The sequence below is a fragment of the Rosa chinensis genome, chromosome 4 (genome assembly GCF_002994745.2).
Source record: "Rosa chinensis cultivar Old Blush chromosome 4, RchiOBHm-V2, whole genome shotgun sequence".
In the NCBI taxonomy this organism is placed as follows: Eukaryota; Viridiplantae; Streptophyta; class Magnoliopsida; order Rosales; family Rosaceae; genus Rosa; species Rosa chinensis.
This window is the reverse complement of record NC_037091.1, coordinates 66,995,460-67,017,557: the sequence shown is the minus strand read 5'-3', so window position 1 is coordinate 67,017,557 and position 22,098 is coordinate 66,995,460. Positions and strand designations below refer to the sequence as shown.

Here is a 22,098-nt window from a genome sequence, read left to right as displayed (position 1 = left end):
TGTTGAATGGCAAGGTAGGGGTTGTTGAACGCAACCACCACCAACGTCCAAACCCAAATGGAACCTGAACACCTCCACTTTACCCTATGTAAAATACACATTCTGTCAGTCTATTATACAGTAAAATGTCTAAAACTGCCCCTGCTAGTACCTCATTAGTTGGACAGCGGCCTGGCAGAAGAGTTTCTTGCGTTCATGGCATATCAATTTATTTGGATAGTACCTCTAAGAAGGTACACTATGATACTTCCACAGATATACAGTTTCCGGTGATAAAACAAACATAGTCTATTTGAAAATGCGGTTGATGCACACTTTATGTGACGGTATTCAAACAGATGCTCCCACAAAATTTTTTAAGCCCACATGCTCCCGAGAAAAGACCAAAGAAAAAAAAGATAACGTTTTGATATGGCTAATGTTTTCTGAGCTGAACTCCATCGGTATGATGCATCTTATCCAAGAAGAGCCCTAGCTAGAATCTTCTGAATCTGAAACATCAAACTTTTCTTTCAGTGATTCTATATCCCCAGCTTCAGAGGCTGTATGTATCCGTAATCTGTCTGCATCTTCACTGAGAATAAGAGAAAAGAAGATAAAGTTTAATCATGAATATGAAAAACATTGATTCTAAAATTTTGTGCAATCATACGACAAACTTATAGTTTAGCATTTCTGTTTCCTACATTCTCTTACAATAATGAATTGAGTAAGAAATTAAGGATAAGGGCCTACTCTGTAACACCAAATATTTCTTTGACAATTAAGGAGCTATCCCTCGAACAGAACTCTGGGAGCTGCCAAATTTTTCAAGATCAGAAACATAGTTTAGGTGAACAGTGCACAAGTTAATGAAAATGTAAGAAGCAATAAGCATAAGCCAACAACAAAGTGAACATCAATCGGCAAGTGAGAACTTAGAATCTGTGTGTTTCTCAGAAAAAAAAAAAAAAAAAAAAAAAAAAAAAAAAATGGTGTCCACAGTTGAGCAACTTAAACACATTTGTACAAATATACATTCTGAAGGCCTAAAAGATACTTTATCCCGTGGTGTCCCATGTTTGGGACATATGTTTTATAATCCTCATGTGCGGAATACCCGCTTGACCTTTGAGGCAAGAGAAAATTGATGCATACAACAGGGTTTTACAGCACATCTCACAATAACTCACACGTGAGTGGTGAATCTGATTTTGTGAGAAGGGGTGTAAGCCAGTAGCATGCAGAATTTCTCCAAGGCAGGACAACTAAGTACTAGCTTGGAAACGTAAATGAGAGGAGCAAGGTACCAGTCGTATTTTCTTATGATGTGAATCAAGGTAGTTTCTAACAACAAAATAAAAAGAAAAAATAAAAATGAACCATAGAGGCAGTTGGTCAAAGTCATTTTGGTTGTTTGGTCCCTTACCTCTGACAGATAGAACACCTTTCCAAATAGGGCTTGAACGGCTAATTTTCTTTTGAAACCCCGTTCAGTATAACCTGCCATATCCATTACAACTGGGCCTGCAAGTTGCAAACAAGCCGTTAGCAACTGATAGCACAATTTTGCAATGAATTTTTCTGACTTTTAATTCCATATATGTTTATTAGAAAGCTAAAGGAGCAAATAGTACAATGTACCTTGGCAATACACGTATCAAATTAAGTGCAATGCCTTGCTAACAACACAAAAAATCCAAAATATTAACAGATGACGACCATAGAATGATATATGGAGAAGTCATGAAAAGAAGTAGTAGTAGATGCGGGACACATTTATGAGCACATTACAAGCATCCTTCTTCTGTAACTCACAATCGGAGGTAGGAGGAGGTGTTATACGTTCACCGCCTACATGTCCTTATCAGATTCTTTATTTTTATATGGAAAAGGGAGTATTGTGTAATTAGATCATACAAGTTATGATAGTAGTAGGTCAATGCTTTACCTTTGTCTCGCACAATTCTTCTTGAAATTTCATTTAGAATTTCAGCCACCTGAGAATCATCAAATAAAGAAGCTTTCCTGAGCTGAATTAAATTGGAAACCATGTCTGGGTTGAATGGCTTTTCATTCAAAGTATAACGGATGTACTTGCGCAAAATCTCCTCCATGCCAAAACCTGTCTGGATACAAATTAGAGACGGTTGTCAAAATCACTCTCATAAAGATATGAAATGCTACAAGAGCACGGCATAGTCCAATTGAATGAATCTTTTTTTTTTTTTTGGTTGAAATGATCCCACTTTGCAACTCAGTAATATGCATATATTCACTTCCTTGGTCCAGCAGTGAGATGATAATGTAAGTATGCTGAGTTGTAACTATAAAATAACTAATGCATATATTGATACGAAATGTCACCTTTTGCACGAGTTGTTTCAGGGCATCAGGCGTGATTTGGTCGGAGCCATTCTGAAACATTTCGTCTATTGATTTGCATAGCATAGCATTTTTATTGACCTGTTACAAGAAATCAGGACCTCTGAGTCTTAAACCCTAAAACTGTAAATCAATTGAGCAGAAAAAAAGAAGAGAAAGCAGACCAGTTTCTTGCGTTTATGTCGAGGGGAAGAGAACTTTTTGACGGTCTTGACAACGGCGATGACAAAAGTGAGACCGGCATAAGCGAGAGGAAGAGCCAAAATCCAAGGGAGAGAGCTGGTGCCAACTCTGGGTCCAGGAATGGCCTGCGTGACAGAGCCGGTGAACTCCACCAGGTCCAAGGCCTTCTCTTGAATCCAGGGTAGATCCTCTTCCACTTCTTCAACGGCTTCTTCTTCTGCTGCTGCTTTACTGCTTTTGTTAGGGCTCGTCGGCGGAGGAGTGGAATTACTCTTCGCCGCCGCCACAGCGGATAACGGCCTGCTAGCTCGGACTCTCACAGCTACAGACACAGGTGCTACTGTGGGACGAAGCAAAGGGAGACCTTTGGGTGGGGCGCGAGGGAGCAATTGGGAAGCAAAGGAAGTGGCCAAAGCGGAAGCCATGAGCAACAAGTTTAGTTTAGTTTACTACTGATTCAATTCAATTCAATTCAATTTATTTCGGCTCAGTCCTCACTCCTCAGTCCTCACTTCGCTTGCCGCTCCGAGGGCGAGGGCTTATCAATCACCAACTATTCTGATTTCTGCCACTACTGTAAGTTTCTATTGGGTCGAAGTCCGTAACGGCCCATTTTCCATTCCTACTTGGGCCTCTCTGACATTTTTGCAAACACCGGATATATGTGATGTCTCATTCGAAGCTTTAGACAAAAGCGACGGAAACAAAAAACTACATTTTGGTCTTTTCGAAAAATCAACCCATCCAATGATTTTTCATTTCGGGGTTCGGTAACTTTAAAAATATTAACTGCAAGGAAATGCTAGAAAAATGAGTAATAAGTACAAGGAAAGAGCAAGGAAAAAAGAAGAGTGTTGAACTCCATTCTGTAGGGGAAATGTTTCACTTCCTTGTGCATTCCAGTTTTATGTCTTAATGCTCCAATTCTATGAAGTGAACGAATTAGTGTCTCACACGTCATGAGAGTGTGATATTTTCACACAAAAAATCGACCTACTGCCCTAAACTATACTAAATATTACCCAAAACTACCCTGAACTTGCCTTGTGGTTTGGTTGGTGATCAAGAACTCAACCCTCCAACTTTTCCAAACTTATAGAGTTCAGTTATTACCAAAAGAGAAAAATGCACCATCAGTGCCTCAACTCTTGTGCACCGGCCAATTTGATACTCACACTCTCAATGATATCAATGTGATACCTGAATCCATATTTTGCTATCGACAAGGTATTTCCGTCAGATTTTGCTGACAGCTCCGTTAAAAAAGTTACGTGTCAAGCACGTGGGCAAAAAAAAAAGGGCAAACATGTCTTTTTGCCTAAAATGCATCCTAATCGATCAAAACCTCCACTTTTCCTCCATTATCAGAATCATCCAAAGCAACCAAGTCTTCCAATACCTACCTACACCAGCAAATCGAAGACCTTAGCAAGCCCATCAACAATGGCTCTTTGTTTCTTTGGCACCGGTCGACACAGCAAAGTCTTCGACCCATTTTCCCTTGACATCTGGGAGCCCTTCATAGGCTCTCTCATCAACTCCTCCTCCACTGCCGGCGACACCTCTGCCTTGGCCCATACCCGAATCGACTGGAAGGAGACCCCGGATGCCCATATCTTCAAGGTGGACTTCCCCGGACTGAAGAAGGAAGAAGTGAAGGTTGAGCTGGAGATGAATTATGGGTTTCATAAACCCAGATGAACAACGCATCCGTGGGACTCTTCTCCTTTTCCTTTCTTCTTCTTCTTTCTCTCTTTGAATCCACCGTATCCATTAGTTTCTGGACTCCGTTCTATCGATTTTTTGGATTTTAGATTTGGGCTGCTCGATCATTGTCCCATATTTGAAAAACACAATACCAATACCAATCCATAAATCTCGATCTGAAATTTGGGGTTCGGCATAAGCCACTGGCGAGGCACGTCGGGGACGCGATGGAGGTTTCCTCTGTAATCATCGCGATTTTGTTCATCTGTTTCTTGTGGAGAAGCAAGGAGGCGTCGATGGATTGTGTTGATTGCTAATTGTTTGGGTTTTGTGTCTTCCTGTAGCTAGCGATTTCTATGGCGATCTCTCTGATTGTGATTTGCTTCGTACCCTTGTGAAGGTTTGTGTGCAATTTGTTGGGTTTTGGTTGTGATTGGAGAACTGGGTTTTGGCAATTTGTTGGGTTTTGGTTGTGATTAGAGAATTGGGTTTTGGTTTAATGGAGCATTGCTTTAGCAAAATTTGGAACTTTGGATTGAGCTGAAATCGAAATCGCATTGAACATTTTGTATGCTTAAACTTAGAGCTGAGGTTGTGGAGGTGGGAGAGGCAGGAGTCACGGCGGTTCTGGAAAACAACAACGGAGGAGATGGTGGTGACGAAGTCGTTGTCGGAAGGGAATTGAATGGGAAGTTTGGTTGGATTTCTGCTAATTACATGTGGAGCAAACTGGCTTTCTAGCCTCTATAAATATCACTGGTCTTTAAACTGATTTTAACAGTACAGAAGGGGAAAAAAACTGAATAGGACACAAGTGCTTTCACTACAGAAATCATGCACCAAAATTCGAACCCCTATCAGTTCTTACTACTAATTCAGTAAGTAGCATCAAGTGTCAGATCCCTTCTTTTTTATCAAATATATTTGGATCCGTTTGAGATATTCAGTAACAGGGCAACTTCATTTATAAATATTACTCATAGTTTCTGTTTCCTAAGAGAAACAAATGTGGTTGGTTCTGATCTTCTCCTACAGCTTGGATTTTGGACTGGGGGATTCTTTGGACCACGAGGGTGGGATAATTTTGTAATCCTGGGTCAGCTTTTCCTCTTTCTTAACTCCATCTTCTTCTGAAATGTTGTTAGAAAAGGCATCTGGATTAGCTTTAATACAATTCTGCAAAATTACAAACGGATGCACACAGTCTGATCCCTACAAAAGAGAAAGAGAACAAAAAATTTACGTCAATTGCTCGGGAAAATTTAGTGATTCTATACAAGAATGTTGAAATATAAACTTCAACCTGAAACCAAACCATTTATTTAATGATGGTAAACTTTATGGAGTTCCAACTTATAACCATCAAAATCAAATCAGCCAAAACAAAAACAAAAAAAGCATACAAATTGTAATAGTTGCAGCCAACTGGATTGCATTATCAATAAGTACATGCATCTAATGACAACCATAACCAGAATTAGCAAAATCCATTCAAGAACTTGTCATTTGGCAGAAGGAAGAGCAAAAGATGGTGAAAAACAACATCAATCAATTTTTGTCATGAATCTCCAAATCTCTGGTCTGTTTGGTACCCGGATGAAAAATCAACCTAGGTGAATCGACTTTAAATAACTATAAGAAGAAAGTCTAAAAATGCAGGTCAACAGTGATAATTTTTCCTTTTCCTCTTTAGTGTTGGCAGCTTATAGTTATGACATATATTATGTTACATGTTCTATTCCATTACATATTATTAAGCAAAATAGAGTTGTAAATATGTTGTGTGCCAATTTGCACAGCAAGGATCCAGAAGTAAAAGAAAAGAAACCCCATAATTTATATTTTGGCAAAGTTGGATACTACCTTCTCTTCCACAGTACTCTTCAGATAACAAACAAAAGCCTCAGAAAACTGAAGCCCACAAGGGCCCTTTTGTAAGTCGGCTATGCAAGGGCACTCCAGGGCCTTCTGAGCCTTGAAATCAAGAGACTGAAAATCAGAAAATGCATAGTTCAGTTCCTTTAATTGCGAATATGAACCACAGAGACAACACACCCATGTTGCACGATAACAACGAGCTTGTGTTTTTAAAATGGACCAACCTCGTTCCCATCATTGCCATATGATGCAGCTTCTGTAAATGCACAACAAAGGTAGGAATATCAGCTATTGTCCACATAAAAAACTGGCAGATGATAAAGGAATCGAAGTATCAGAAACTAAAAACTCTATAAAACAGTGGTTGGTATCTGAGAGCTAAGCAATATAGAGGAGAGTGTAGATAGGCCGCAAACATGATCAATTCAAGTCAATTCAATTACATCATGTAATCCAATAAGTGAATAAAGTAAAGAAAAATGGTAAAGTAGTAAGAGATGCACCATTCTGTTCTGTTGGACAATAATAAGTGGAACTTTATAAGGTTTTTCTGTTGCCAGAATAGATGAGGAAAAGTAAACAATTCACGGTGAATTTAGCCTGAACAATTCATGGTAAATTGGAAATGTAAACAAACACTTGATGGAGATGGAGCTTAAAAAATAAAAATATCCTAAATAGAAGAAGGGGCCAGTCCCTAATTGTTACTAATCAGCAAGAAAGGGTTACCGGAAATGAGAGAGTCGATGGAAGCAGCAGAGGAGACGGCGTGGCCTTGTCGATCCACATTTGCTGCTGCTGCTGCCGCCGCCGCCTCGCTTTGAACTTGACCCATCTCTTCTCTTGGAGTCTCTGAAAGAGAAGAGAGGAGAGGACTAGCAGTAGTCCAAGTTATATGGAGTCATCGGTCAAAATTGTAAACTGGAGTCGAGTAGGCCTTAACATTACGAAGTTGGGCCTGTTTTGTGTGTTGAGGTCCAGCCCAGATGTCAATAAGCGTTGCAAGTGAAAAGGCAAAAACAGAGGCAGGGAATTGGAAGCGAGCGAGAGAGAGAGAGAGAGAGAGATGGAGAACTTCAAAATGTTGGATGGTTTCTTGACGAAAAGCCAACACAAGAGTCTGAAATCTCTTTTCCGGCGGAGCAGCACCGAAGACGACTCCCCTTCCTCTTCCTCTGCCGCCAATTCTCCCAAACCCATTCCTCACCTCTCTCCTTTCGCCAATTCCGTCGTCTCTCGCTGTTCCAAGTCCCTCTCTCTTTTCCTCTTCATTCACCTCTATATGCTTTACTTTGCATGCATTTTCTTTTCAATGCGTTGGCACTCTACTTGCCCTTTGCGGATTGCACTTGCCACCTCCAGATGAAGCTTTACCATTTTTATTTGATTTTACAACGCCCGGCTTGGCTTGGCTATCTCATACCATTCTGAATTTCTTTATATTTGAGACTTTTTTGCATTTTATGAATGTGCAATCATTATGGTGGGTGCTCCAGTTTCCGCATCACCTTATCAGCCAATTTCATTTTTAGGATGCTCCATGTTGCGTTTATGTCTAAATTTTGAGTCTCTCTGGTTTCACTAACTACTTTTCCTTTTAGCTCAATAATGCCCATTGAGTGTGTTCCACTTCCACATAAGCAAATGGATCCTTAATTGGTTTAGAGCATTGCACGCTGATACATCTTGAAATCCCTGTACACAATAGAAAATATAAATTTTACCTGCAATTTCAAGCCCTAACAATTATGCCAATCTCTCTTAGTAATTTTGCCACCTCTAAATGTGTTTCATGCTGCTGCAGGATTCTTCGGATCCCTACTGAAGACTTACAGCATCATTTTGACACACAGCTACCTGAAAGTGTAAAGGAACTTCTGACTTATGCTAGGAACTTTTTGGAATTTTGCTCCTACCAAGCACTCCATGTAGTGAGTAGTCGCCCGGATTATTTGAGTGATAAGGACTTTCGTCATATGACCTTTGACATGATGCTTGCATGGGAATCACCTTGTGTTGAGAATATACAACTACACAAAGTGAGGCAATATTTTTAAGATACCAGAGCTTCTTTTGTTTCCTAAGATTCAGTCAGAAACTTCAAAGTATAGCTCCTCCTTTCTTCTACTTTGGCTTGACAATGCTGCCTGAACCGGCCTTCTTCAATTGCAGGAAACCGCTTCTAGCAGTAACCAAGAAGTAGAGGATGAAGATGGTTGGTCGCTTTTTTATTCTAGTTCTACGAATATGGCTGTCCAGGTTCTTCTCTTCATCAATTTCATTGTTTCTTTATCTGCAAATAGCACAATATACTGATGTTGTTTAGTCATATGCACAGGATGGTTAGTTTCATATTCTTCTGTCATTGCCCACAAACGACTAATAGTGGTTCTTTGCTTTCGCCCTTCAGGTTGATGACAAAAAAACTGTTGGGCCCGAAGCCTTTGCACGAATAGCACCTGGTTGTGCTGCTGTTGCAGATATAATAACTGTCCACAACCTCTATGATGCACTCACAACCACATCAGGCCATCATCGACTTCATTTCCTTGTATATGACAAATACATAAGAAGCCTAGACAAGTATTATGTTTATCCTTCATTTCTATTATTTTCTGACTTCCATTTCCTTGTAGTGAAATTGTTACCCACAATCACACATATGCTTAAACTCTTGTGGCATGGCTTTATATCAGTCCCCCACCTTTGGTTCGATGTCACTTTTAAGTTCCAATCCTTCTGCATGGAATGCTAAATTGCTTAGATTTTGAGTGTGTTAACAAAATCACTGAAACAAACTGTTATTGAAGAATTATTCTATACATGCAAATCATTTGTTCGATGAGAGAGAGAGAGAGAGACTAAGCTCCAACTACGTTGAGTCTATTTCTGTTTAGTGTTGAAGGATATTTGGGTTGGTTGGCAATATTGAAAATCTCTATGTGGGTTTGGTCCTACTTTTTATTAGATATAACTATACTTGTGTGACTCAATGTTATTGTTTCTTGTCCTTTTGTTTTATTTTTATTTTTAACTTCATAAACAGAAAGTACTACCCTGCAGGGTTATTAAGGCTTCCAAAAGTACATTAGCTTCTTCCATTGGAAATCTTCAGCTCGTTGAGGGAGAAATCATCCTTGATGTTGATGGTACAGTTCCCACTCAACCAGTGCTCAAACATATTGGCAGGTCTATGTGGCCTGGTAAGTGATTGTATCCTAGAGGTGGATCAAATGCACCAACGCTTTAAATTGGTCAGTTTATTTTACAACATGGACTTCTTTCCCCCAAAACAGCTCTGACTAATTCGGTCATGATCCCAATCACTCTCGGCTATGATAATGTATTTCAGTTCTTTCACATTATAGAAATCAAGAAGTGTTTTTCATCCAATATCTGTTTATCCAGGACGGCTGTCACTGACCAATAGTGCGCTGTATTTTGAATCATTGGGAGTTGGTTTGTATGACAAAGCTGTTAGATATGATCTGGCAACAGATATGAAGCAGGTCATAAAACCAGAATTGACTGGACCGTTGGGTACTCGTCTTTTCGATAAAGCCATCATGTACAAATCGACGTCTGTGTAAGTTATCTGCTGATATATTTATGGCAGGGAAATTATTTATTTATAAGGATCATGACCTATCTTCTTTTTTATTCAAATCTTTCTTGCAGAGACGAGCCAGTCCATTTGGAGTTTCCTGAGTTCAAAGGCAATTCTCGCCGAGATTATTGGTTGGATATTTGTCTTGAAATCTTGCGTGCTCACAGGTTCATTCAGAAAAACAACCTTAAAGCAATTCAGAAATCAGAAGTACTGGCAAGGGCTATTTTAGGCATCTGGCGATATCGTGCAGTTCGAGAAGCCTTCCACTTCTTTTCATCCCATTATAAAACCTTACTTGCTTTCAACCTTGCTGAATGTCTTCCGGGAGGAGACTCGATTTTGAAAACTTTGTCTAGTCGATTGGTTATTTTGAATTCCAGTGCTTCCCAACATGATGTTTCTCCACATTCAAAACGGCAGGCGAAATTGTCTCCAATTTCACTTATAGCACTAACTCAGCTTGGATTCATATTGCAAAAGGAAGTCAACCTTGATGGAGAGGTAATAATAGTTGGAGAGGTTTGTGCTGGTGAAATTAACCCCTTGCAAATGGCAGTGAAACAGTCATTATTGGACACTGGAAGGGCTGAAGCTGCACAGGCAACTGTGGACCAAGTGAAAGTGGATGGGATTGATACAAATGTTGCAATAATGAAGGTTAGTATTGAACTTCACATGTTAAATTGGGTTTTGCGAGCCAACATATATTATACCATTTTTCCAATCTGTGGTAGAGAAAGAAAGTGCATACAAATGTCTAGAAGTGCTTTTTAAGAATGAACCAATTTGGTATGCTTTTATGTTTGAGCCAAATTACATTTATTTTGTTCTTCATAATGGATAAAAGAAAAAGGGACTTTACCTGCTTTGGACTGGGAGCCTGATTGCTAAATTTCATTGCGAATAGGTGATAACCATACTGTCTTTCCTGCTCAACCAAGAGTGATAAATTTTTTGAACCACTTAACTACTACTAGCAAAGCCATATTGATGTTATAACTATTGCATTATGACCAGTTCTTGATATCTTAGTTAGGTGGTACCAATATTAGAGAGACAGGATAGTCTTAAATAGATTAGACACAACCGTTGAGGTTTTGTTTCTGGCTGGCTTTTGTTTCTTTAAAAGTGCATTATTACGTGGTTTTATTCTTTTCCAGAGATGTAATGTTTGTGTAGCATACACCTTTGACTTTTGATATGTTTGACTTCCTATTCTTTTATTTAAAGGTGATTATTTACTCGTAGGAGTTACTGTTTCCGGTTATTGAATTAGCCAATTGTGCTCAACGTTTGGCATCATGGGAAAAGCCTTACAAGTCAACAATTTTTCTGGTGTTGACCTGCTTCTTTATAGTAAGGTAACTTGTCTTTTATCTTTTACTACAATTCTCAGTTCCTGGTCCCCATGGTATTCTTAATATTTTTAGTGTTCCTACTGGGAAAATGCTTGCTTCCATTTGCGGTACAAATAGAGCGCTGGCTGTTAAATCTGCTTCTGTATTAATCACCCATATCGTTAAAGGGCAGTATTTAAGTCGCCTCAATTTGATGCTGCAAACAGAGACGAGTTGGCTTACCCTATTTATGGTTTGCAAACATACTTATCAATGCATTAATACAGAGTAGAGTATGTGTGGGGTATTATAATGCAGCAAACCTATTCGGGATAATGAGTATGCTTGACTTGCATATTCCATGTATGTCTGGTCACATCTTTTCAGAACTACAGTGTTCTTGCCAACGAGTTGGCTTACCCTATAAGTGTTTGCAAACATACTTTTCAATGCATTAATCTATTAGTAATGTATGGGGTATTATAATGCACCAAACCTATTCAGGACAATAAGTATGCTTGGCTTGCATATTCCATGTGTAGACGGTCACATTTTTGCTGAACTATAATGTTCTTGCCGACGAGTTGACTTACCCTATTAATGTTTTGGAAACATACTTATCAATGCTTTAATCTATTGACTAGAGTATGTGGGGGGTATAATAATGCACAAAACCTATTCAGGACAATGAGTATGCTTGCCTTGCATATTCCATGTCGGTCTGGTCACATTTTTGCAGTACTATAATGTTGCCTCTTTTGAAGGTAACTCCTGCTGTGGATTGCTGTGTGTGTGGATCTGATCTCCTAACCACTTGTGCCAAATGGTCAGCAACGCAGACATAGCTTTGGTCTAAAGTTGTGGCCCCATTGGAATTTCCTTTTAAATTTTGACATTATTCTTTCAAATTAGCTCATTTTCCCTGCATTCTAACTTTGTAGTAGGCTTATGCGCTGAACCTTGTATATATCGTCTCATCATGATTGGCATTTGAATTTTCATGTATCTGAATTTTGTCTTCCACATTTCTTGAAAGTGAATAGCAGTAGTTTGGATAAACAGAAGTAATTTAATAAAGCTGTTTGTTTTGGTGTACAGGGGCTGGTTCAGTTATGTATTGCCCTCCGTTTTTGTATTGGTAGCAGTTGTCATGCTCTGGTGCAGGCATTTCAACAAAGGGAAACCATTAAAACCATTCAGGATTACACCTCCCCATAACAATGCAGTAGAGCAGCTGCTGACATTACAAGAAGCCATCACTCAAGTTGAAGCTTTACTTCGAGCTGGGAATATTATCCTACTGAAGATAAGAGCCCTCCTGTTTGCAGTTCTTCCTCAGGTATGTGTCCGACTCACGCTTGTTCACCTTGAAAGAAAACTGGAATAAAAGGGATATGAATGTTGTAAAAATGTATCAAACAGTAATGTTAGATAACTGCCTTTCAAGTTCTCTGCATTAAGATCGAGGCAAAATACAGTCAAACTTTGATCCTGGGAGGCCCTTGAAAGGTCTTTCCAATGGCTTTCCTTCTTCAGGCAAGTCACAAAGTTTTAAAGGACAGGTGTGTCCTCCTGAATAAAACCAAACAGAAGTAACTGTTCAAAGAAAATAACAGAACTGATTGTTTGGTATTTATTGGCCTTAATCTGATAGATATGGCAATTAGCAAAACATTAGTAAAGAATATGGCAATTAGCAAAACATTAGTAAAGATAACAAGACAACTGCATCTTAAGGTCTCTGCATTCTAGTGTAGACAAAACCCAGTTAAACCGTTGAATTTCTGTGTTCCCTTTAATCTTCAGCTGCTAAACATTTGTATTATAGATTGAATTATGAGTATTCCCACTAGGTTACATCAACAGATTCAACATGTATTAAGATATCTCATTTGATTTTAAATGTTGACCGGTTGCTTTACTATCTCCTTCCTGATTGGTCTTTCTGCCAGGCATCGGACAAGATTGTTATACTGCTGGTTTTCATGGCAGCAATGTTTGCATTCGTGCCTCCACGATATATAATCCTGCTAGTATTTCTGGAGGCTTTTACAAGGGAAATGCCATATAGGAAAGAAAGCAGTGACAGGTGGGTAAGGCGGATTAGAGAATGGTGGATTCGCATACCAGCAGCTCCTGTCCAGCTCATCAAACCTGAGGATAACAAGAAAAAGAAATCATAACCCTGTCTAATGCTATCTAATTGTAGATGGCTAAATGGATTTAGATTCCAGAACATTAGTACTGGGACACAGGGTCCTTTTGTATTTACATAGATTAGTTCCAGATTTTTTGTTTTGCTTGTTTGAGAAACCTTTTCATGCAGGGAGATGCATTATTTATTAGTTTGTTCATAAATAAAAAATTTCTTCATTAGTTAAACAGTTGTGTAAGCATATTTGTGCAATTGATCCCCCATTACAGAAACCACTTCAGCAAGCAGAAGTTGTTGGAATGCTTTGGGTTGATCTTCCATTCTTCCCAAACCAAACTCAACTTAGAAGAACAAAAACAACAAACTACATTTGGCAACTTGAATTTCTGCTATACGTGCAAAGGCCAAAATGAGCTTTAGAATTATGCCTCTTGCCACTATGTACTTTCAAGTTTCAACAATGAAAGGCAAAGTTACGGTGGCAAAATTCATTTAGCATTATAGTATTGTACAATATCTGTATAACAGGCAGACTTAATAGTATTGCCATTATCTGCAGATTTAATAGAATGGAAAATAAATTTTACAAAATAAAGGAAGGAAAAAGTAAATCCCTGTACAAAATCTAAATTTGCTAAGCAAGTTGTTACAGAATCTGTATAGAAGGCAATGTCAGACATTATCCGGCCAGAATTCCCTGAAAAAGACCCGCTCAAATTCCTTCTCTTGCAATCTGCTTTCTAACTCCCGCATCTTCCTCATCTTCTTTGAGAGTCCCTTGGATTTTTTTGAATGCAGCTCCTGAAAACCAATACAACTGTAAATAAGTACAACTCATATGCAGGTTAAGGTATAAACAATAGATTCAAGAATCATCTTTTGATTTCCCTTTTGAACAAGAAAAGAAAAGAAAAACAAAATTTTAAATAAATAAATAAAATCAAATAAAAGGCATTGAACGATAGAGTGTAGCCAGTTAAAATGGTCATATAAACTTTGTTCTTCCTTCTATGACCAAGATCTTGGCCCAAGTAAATTATACCCAAAAAATTTCCATTTTTTCTCAGTAATTCTAGAACTGTTGTTGCTACCGATAAACATGTCCTTAGCAGAAGATTTTTGTATACTGCATCAATATTTTTAGCCTCTTACATGGTCCAATTGATCCTCTCTAGAGAAGCTCCCTCATCTAAGTATTGTTCTCAATCTAATACTTCTTCATCGAATTCAATAGCACATCATACCTTTCTAGATAACTTCATTGCCACGAGAGCACAAAACAAGCAAATTTTTATTTATTTAATTATTTATAATTATTGCTATATGCTACACATTTAGATGAACTCACCTGGTCATTTTTTTGATTCAAGGCAGGAGGATCAGGGGGCTTTAAAGCCTTCCGTATCTTATCTGCTCCCAGTCCCCGCTTATTATTCTTCAAGTACGTTTGTACAGGCTCCAACCTTCCCTGTTTGCATGTTAAACTAACTAGTCAGACATTCAATCTAGAGAACTAGTAACATTTAGCACAAACATAAGGTAATCAAAGAAAATATAAGCAAACCCCTCATCGTACTTCAATATGTTTCACATGTCGTATAATATGATGGCCTAGGTGCTATTCATTAGATCGTTGTATTTAAGAGATAAAAATTATTGCTTTAAACAAAGGCCAGGTTTCATGAACTTAAAAAACTTAGGTCTGGATTTCACTGAAATTTTTACCTTTCATTTTGTATAGTGACAAAAACCTAGATTCCATCTATGATGAGGCATTGTTTCTTACCAAAAGTAATTTATAGAGAATAAAAAGTAAATACAGAAAGGTAAGAATGATATTAATATAATTACCTGCTCACAAATGCCAAGACCAGTTCCTTCTTTCCAACCATGTTTCTTCAAAAGCTGCATACCCCCAGTCACAAGTAAATGGTTACATCATCAAACCAAAAGCCCAAAATAATAGAGAAATCATATAAAATAAAATAAATGGTAGATACCTGAAAGCCTATATTAGATGAATTAATGGCTGTTGATGAAGTTGAAGCCGTCATATCCTTTCTTATTCTTTCTTCCTCCTGAACCCAATTTGTGAAGTTAATGTTCTGCAGATAAAAGAAAAGAAAGACTGATTTAAATAAGCTGTCAGGCTGTCAGCTTTCCAAGGGCTTTGTACTGGATTATGTTCTCCTCTTGCCAATTCTCCTTTACATGCATAACTTTCCTGTTCTTCCGTGTAGACTTGCAAAGAGTTTATCATTTTCAACATTTATCATTTAGCTATGGAATATGGTCTTGTTTAGATTGCTTATTTGTACACATATTCCCAAAGTTTTGTTTTTTGGGTGTGGGGGGGGTGGTGAGGCCTTGTGTTTTGTTTTTACGCTTTACTGATGTACAATTTGTTAACAGCCAGCCTACAATCAGGCTTTCATTCTGAAAAGCAAGAGAGATGAAGATTTGGAATACAAACCTTTGCGGACTTTCCACTAGACTCATTTTCTGAAACTTGCAACGATCTTTTTTTTGGTGCATCAGCTCCCAAGCCTTGTTTGCTTTCCTTCAAGTAAGCTTGCACGGGCTCTAACCTACCCTGTTAACACCAATAAACTTAGTAACTCAGTCTATATTCAAATAAAGAAGAAAGAAAGAAGGAAAAACGTATGCACAGAGACAAGGATGTGTGTATGGTGTATGTAATCACATAAATTATAATACTCCAACCTAGAAAGAGAAAAGCTGTGGAAAAAGTAGGCTAGTTACAAGTGAATAAGGAAAGCTGATAGAAGAGGCGACACTTGACAAGAATCCCAGAACTAGCTGAGAGGTTGCTGTCAAATATGAATCTAACTAGAGTAAAGGTATCTAACAATACCAGATCAATACCTCCTAAAAGATATTACTGGGAATTGTAAGGAAACATAAGTGATTGTGAGGAAGTTGATAATTTTCAAGAGCTAATGGACTTGTTTCTTTGAATGTGATATGCTCCTGTTACTAGTCTTCGCTGTATTGTATCCTTGTTTTGGTCAAGGATTAAGTTTATTCATCTAAAAGTTTCAATTCTTTCCACAACAATAACTAGTAGAGCAAGAAAGATTGAGAATTACAGACCTGCTCGGAAGCACCGAGACCCGTTCCTTCTGTCCACCCATGTTTCTTCAAAAGCTGCATCCAAATTGAAACAAATAAATAAATGGTAATTCGAAATCTGTAGAAACCCTACCCTACGGCTAGAACTAGAAGGGGGTACCTGGAACCCGATATTCGAAGAGGCTATGGCCGAAGAAGATGAGTCCACCATCATCACCGGCTCCTCTTCTCTCTCTCTCTCTCTCTTTTTCAATCCCCAAATCAAATTTATATCGTTCCGAATTTCGTTTTGCAATCCACAACTTGAATTTCTTTTTCTTTCGTCATCGCCTGACGCCTAATAACAGCGTGAACCGTTCTTACTTATAACCGTATAATTCAACAATAAAAAATTGGTGATAATAAGTACTTTTATTTTTTAAACTTTCTTGACCAATCAGATAATTTCTCTCTTATCACAGCCATACCATAACCGCATATACATCAATTTTTGTCCTCGATTAAATATTTAGAGACCAAGTAAACTACCAATATGGCCAGGTACAGCTCATTAAAAACAAATTTATTTTATAAAATCTCACCACATCAATTTCAATCGCCTAAAGAACTCAATTGTATACAAGAAAAAACTAAAAATCAAGTAAATTGAATATCTAAAGTCCATTCTATAGGGAAAAGAAATATGTTTTTTCCGTTCTAGGGCAATCCATACCACCATTGGCATAGGGGTAAGTGAGACGCATAGATCCAATACCTTGTTTCTTTGGGACTCTTGCCTTCTTAATTTTACCGCCAATAGGTCGACCAACCTTTCTTTTCAAGATCACTCCTTCCTCAGTTGCACCACTAGACTCCTGAAGTCCTAGTGCCTCGACTTTCATAGTAGGGTAGCGATAGTGATTGTAACTTCTTAAGTGATGGAGTACCACCACTATTGTGTCCCCTTTGCTTCTTTGCGGTAGGTACCACCGCTTCCTCCACCACTATAAGTGCATTCTCTTTTACTCCTTCTAAGCGACAGATAGAAGCAATACGTTTCTCCTTTGACGTAAAAGGCATTTGAAGATAAGCAAATATAGCGGAGGATAGACTGCTTGGAATTTGAGTATATATGACAAATGATGGGGCTCCAGGATGAGAAGGAGCTGCCCTCCTTGGAATACATATTCCACTGGTGTGGGCAGGCTGCACCACAGTCTACACCTCTATGCACTTCAAGTCATAGTGAGGCACCACTTCAACTTGTACAATCAGTTTTCCGGTCAGGTTAGGCGAGCTTTGGCGCTGGACCACGACCTCTTGGAACTCATCCCCAACCTGCACCAATAGGAACGTCTGTACTCTCGTACCAGTGAAGACATGGGTGCCCAAATCAGTTTTTTTTTTTTTTTTTTTTTTTTTTTTTAAGTAATGTGTTAATGTTTGGATCCGTTGGGGATCTAATTAACGATAAGTAAAGAGAGAGAGATTGACACAAGGTGTATAGTGGTTCACCTCCCGCCTTAGCGGGAGACTACGTCCACTTGAAAGCTTATACTAGTGTGTCGAGCCTTGCGGCCCAACAAGATTACAAGAAATGTAATGGAGTTATGTTGGATGGTGTTTAAGTGGGAGGAGGCATTCCTTTTATAGGTGAAGGAATGCTCCTCCTTTACATTTTCTTAGATGTGGGACAAGAACCCACTATTCTAGTCTAGAAAGCCTATTTGTGAGGGCATGTTAGCAAGGCCGGGAATGTGGCTTCCCGGCGACGGATTTGCCTCTTCCGGATACCGTGGCGTAGCTTGAACATAGGGCTACAAGATGCATGTCTCGGTTGGGCCTTGCCATGTCTCGTGGACGTCCCAAAGTGGGTGTTACTTATGCTTGGTGATGTAGAGAACTAGCTTGCTAGTGTAGGTATAAACAAGTCCCCGAAGTCCCCGAGTAAGAGTAGCTTCTTGGTTGGGGAGTTCAAATCATGAAGTCATCAAGCATAAGTAATATCCGAGAGGCGCACGGCCCCCACAAGTCCCCGAGCTCCGCAAGAAAGAAGGGACTCGTTTAACCTACACAATGAGACAAAAACGCGCATATGTAGAATGCTTGTTGTATTGGTTACCGCTCGTATTAATGGAATGCGAAAAGAATTCGATTTGTAGCGAATAACAAATTGTAGAAGAATTCAATATTCCATTAATGTGTATGAACATGTAAAATATTGGTAGTTGTATATGTGGATCTTATGGCCATATAACACGCACAATAGATAGTGGTAAGTGTAATGGGTGTCCATATAAAATTGTGGGAGTAGTCCCGGTGACATCGTATGAAGCGTTTGTGAACTTGAGGCTTAAGTAAAACATGTTGGACATGATCGAGCAAGTTGGGTTGTTCGAGCAAGTTGGGTGTAGTTGAGAGTGTAGGCGCTGTGCGAGCATGCGAGGCGTGGCCCAAGCGCAAGTCGTGGCCGTACTCGATACCCAAGCGAGTCGTAACCCGGACAAGTCGTTTATCCGAGCATGTTTAATTAAGTCGTAAGTGTCACTAGCTTTTAGATGCATGTCACAAGTAATTGAATTTTAAGCATGTATGTGTGTAGCATGTACTTGTAGTAAAGTTGCTAATAACATTTTGTAGGCATGCTTAAGGGTCATGGAAGCATGTAAATGCATGGCAATAGCTCTAATCGCAAGAGCGGAAAAGATAAGAAATAGTGACTTATCTTATGCCGGTTTGGATGTTAGCGGAGTTGGCCGAGCGTGACGGTTCATTGCTCCGGTGACATTCCTTAGTAGAAGGCTAATGATCTCGTTGATTGAAACGGTGCTTGTGCCTCGTTAACATGAGATAAGAGAAATGATTAGCACCTTTGTCATGTAGGTGACATAAATAGAGGATTTGTTTAAGAACCAGCAAGCATATCCTAAAGTAGGGATATATGCATAATTTAAAGTGTAATGGTAAATTGAAATATGGTGACCAAGCAATGTATACCCAGACAATCGCATGCTTGTAATATGTGTGTGGCTTATTTGTGCACAGCAAAAACATAAATAGCAAGCGAGTTATGAAATATCAACTATGCTTTTTAGAACTTCCTCATGAATGATTCAAATTGCAGTGGCAATGGCTAACCACGTTGTGGTCAGTGTGTGTGCTGTAGTAACTCGGAGGAATGAGCTGGTGTTAACGAGTCTTGACACCTGGTTTTAATGACACATGCCAATTTGTGACTGAGTTAACTTTATGCAAATACGAAGACATGGCAAAGATATAAAATGTTGGTTTGTGTGTGGGCACTGATTGCTCAGTTTAACCAAGGAGGACATAATATATATGCTGTCGTGGGCTTCTACTTTGCAGTCATGTGCAGACAGTATATGTGTACGGTGAAGCGCACATGGCTATCAATCAACCAAAGATGATGAATCACAAGTACTTATCTGGTTGAAGCCTCTCTCTGAAACGTGCAGGGAGAGCGTGATTTCGCAAAGAAGAGCGTGAGCTGCTTGCTCGAACAAGCAAGACCTCTGGGTGCCCGAAGAAGAACACAGCCACACGCCGGGTGTCCAGAGCATATCGGCGGTTATTGGGTTTGAAGAACATGGCCTAGATAGCGGTGGCCAATTGCCTGAATACTGTGGTGTACAGCGGAAGTTGCCTATTGATGAGTTGGTGTCCAGCGGAGACTCGGAGTCCGGCGGAACAATCCAAAGCTTGACGAGCTCGTCAAGTTAAGTTGACGGTGATGCCTAGCGGCGATGCTCAGCGGTGACACAGCGGAGTCGTGGCCAGAGGTTGAGGTTCTGGGACGTCGATAGCTAGTGGAGGAGTTCAGCGGTGTACAGTCTAGCGGGTCAGCGGAGCTTGTGGGTCAAGTGAGTACGAAGCCTTGCTCCTAGCGACATGGTGGCTGGCGGAGCTTTGCTAGCGGAGGTGGCTAGCGGAAGAAGAACATGACAGCGGTTGCTCCTAGCGGCGGAGGACTTGGTGCTCAGCGGTAACTCGTTTTGCATCCGGCGGACCATGATCAGTGGTGTGTGATCAGCGGTGGACGGTCTTGCCGGTTGGCTGGCGGCAGTTGTCCGGCGGAGAAAGCTTTGCCGGCTGTAGCTTTGTGGAGCGTGGCCAGCGGTTGCCGGTTGCCAGCGGAGCTCTTAGACGGTGGAGTGGAGCTTGCTAACGGTTGAAAGTGGCGGTGTACAGTGTGGCGGAAGATTTTCTGGCGGAGGTTGCTAGCGGGAGTGCTAGGGAGGCTGCTGCTGGTTCCAGCGATTTGTTGCCGCTAATGGAGCCTAGCGGGAGAAAGCTGCTGCAGTCAGAGAGTAGCGGAAGAATATGCCGCTAGCTGTGCTTAGCGGAGGATTTCCTGGCGGAAGCTGCTGCCGGACTTGGCGGAGTTTCCAGGCCTGGCGGTGTCTACCCCAAGCGGTGAAACTCAGAGGATAAGCTCGGCGGAGTTTGCCCAGCGGAAATTTCTCCGGTGAAGCCGCTGTTGCTGGCGGTACTCTGCTAGCAGAAGATGGTCTCGAGTCCTTGACGAAGTGCCGATGATGAAGGTTGGCGGTGCAAGACCTTCTGATATTGCGGAGCTCGGCGGAGATGAAGGTTGCTGACAGAGAGCTGATGGTGACGAAGAGTTGGGTGCCCATAGTGAATTTCTGGGTGTCCACAGTAAATAGGCACACCATTTTTTTTTTTTTTTTTTTGGAGGTTCAGCGTTGACCAATATGGTCAGCGTTGACTAAGCCTTGATGGGCGTTGACCGACTCCGCCGGGCGTTGACCGACTCCAATTTGATGTTGAATGAGTGTTGACTCGACATTTTCGGGTCAAAGTTCGTGGTAGGTGACGAAGCCTTTGTGTTGGCTTCCCACAGACGGCGCCAATGTTAATGCTTGGATCCGTGGGGATCTAATTAACGATAAGTAAGAGAGAGAGAGAACGACACAAGATGTATAGTGGTTCACCTCCCGCCTTAGCGGGAGACTACGTCCACTTGAAAGCTTATACTAGTGTGTCGAGCCTTGCGGCCCAAGTGCATTACAAAGTGTGTAATGGAGTGTGTTGAATGGTGTTTAAGTGGGAGGAGGCATTCCTTTTATAGGTGAAGGAATGCTCCTCCTTTACATTTTCTTAGATGTGGGACAAGAACCCACTATTCTAGTCTAGAAAGCCTATTTGTGAGGGCATGTTGGCAAGGCCGGGAAGGTGGCTTCCCGGCGACGGATTTGCCTCTTCCGGATACCGTGGCGTAGCTTGAACATAGGGCTACAAGATGCATGTCTCGATTGGGCCTTGCCATGTCTCGTGGACGTCCCAAAGTGAGTGTTACTTATGCTTGGTGATGTAGAGAACTAGCTTGCTAGTGTAGGTATAAACATAATGGGACAGAAAGAAAGAAAAAAAAAATTTGAATGTCTATTGAGGGTCAAATAGACATCTATTGGAGGGCAATAGACGTTTTGAATTGATGTAATCTACTCATTTTAAAGTTTTGGATGTCTACTGGGGGGGCAATAGACGTTTTGAATTTATATAATTTCTTCATTTTTTTTTTCTTTAATCAAAGTTTTATTTGTCTAATTTTAAGAAGATTAGTTCCTATTCCAACTACCGAAAGTTCTATTGGGGGCAATACATGGCTGATAGACGTCTATTGGGGGGCAAAAAACCTTTCCGGTGAGGTTTTCAAAAAAATCCGGCGGGTTGCCGCCCGTAATGGGATTCCTGCGGCCGGAATCCTGTGAAAGTTGGCATAATTCTAGAGGCCGGTGACGGGGCTCCGG

General features: G+C 40.2%; 4 protein-coding genes across 6 annotated transcripts; 1 reads left to right on the top strand and 3 right to left on the bottom strand.

Annotated features, from left to right (window-relative positions):
• Positions 1-60: 60 nt before the first annotated feature.
• LOC112197362 lies at positions 61-3,081 on the bottom strand. The gene is made up of 6 exons (XM_024337993.2): positions 2,529-3,081; positions 2,347-2,445; positions 1,931-2,108; positions 1,409-1,506; positions 736-797; positions 61-574 (listed from the first exon to the last, which is right to left on the bottom strand). Exons 1-6 carry the CDS (start codon positions 2,970-2,972, stop codon positions 472-474), a joined length of 984 nt encoding a protein of 327 aa, XP_024193761.1. The 5' UTR covers positions 2,973-3,081; the 3' UTR covers positions 61-471.
• Positions 3,082-4,965: 1,884 nt separating this feature from the next.
• LOC112196771 (mitochondrial intermembrane space import and assembly protein 40 homolog) lies at positions 4,966-7,040 on the bottom strand. Of its 2 annotated transcripts, none has more exons than XM_040517821.1 (4): positions 6,862-7,040; positions 6,357-6,388; positions 6,118-6,243; positions 4,966-5,384 (listed from the first exon to the last, which is right to left on the bottom strand). In XM_040517821.1, exons 1-4 carry the CDS (start codon positions 6,965-6,967, stop codon positions 5,352-5,354), a joined length of 297 nt encoding a protein of 98 aa, XP_040373755.1. In that variant the 5' UTR covers positions 6,968-7,040; the 3' UTR covers positions 4,966-5,351. The 2 variants fall into 2 exon arrangements, with proteins under 2 accessions (XP_040373755.1, XP_024192968.1); XM_024337200.2 differs by having other exon boundaries at positions 4,966-5,466; positions 6,862-7,023.
• Positions 7,041-7,063: 23 nt separating this feature from the next.
• Positions 7,064-13,461, top strand: LOC112196769. Its single transcript, XM_024337196.2, has 10 exons — positions 7,064-7,380; positions 7,937-8,171; positions 8,305-8,391; positions 8,543-8,715; positions 9,196-9,335; positions 9,541-9,718; positions 9,811-10,399; positions 10,991-11,103; positions 12,178-12,418; positions 13,032-13,461. The coding sequence occupies exons 1-10, from the start codon at positions 7,199-7,201 to the stop codon at positions 13,260-13,262; spliced, it is 2,169 nt and encodes a 722-aa protein (XP_024192964.1). The 5' UTR covers positions 7,064-7,198; the 3' UTR covers positions 13,263-13,461.
• Positions 13,462-13,644: 183 nt separating this feature from the next.
• Positions 13,645-16,679, bottom strand: LOC112196770 (G patch domain-containing protein 8). Of its 2 annotated transcripts, none has more exons than XM_040517820.1 (7): positions 16,488-16,679; positions 16,349-16,402; positions 15,708-15,827; positions 15,235-15,312; positions 15,086-15,139; positions 14,582-14,702; positions 13,645-14,037 (listed from the first exon to the last, which is right to left on the bottom strand). In XM_040517820.1, the coding sequence occupies exons 1-7, from the start codon at positions 16,539-16,541 to the stop codon at positions 13,907-13,909; spliced, it is 612 nt and encodes a 203-aa protein (XP_040373754.1). In that variant the 5' UTR covers positions 16,542-16,679; the 3' UTR covers positions 13,645-13,906. The 2 variants fall into 2 exon arrangements, with proteins under 2 accessions (XP_040373754.1, XP_024192966.1); XM_024337198.2 differs by having other exon boundaries at positions 13,713-14,035; positions 14,583-14,702; positions 15,235-15,339; positions 16,488-16,675.
• Positions 16,680-22,098: the final 5,419 nt, after the last annotated feature.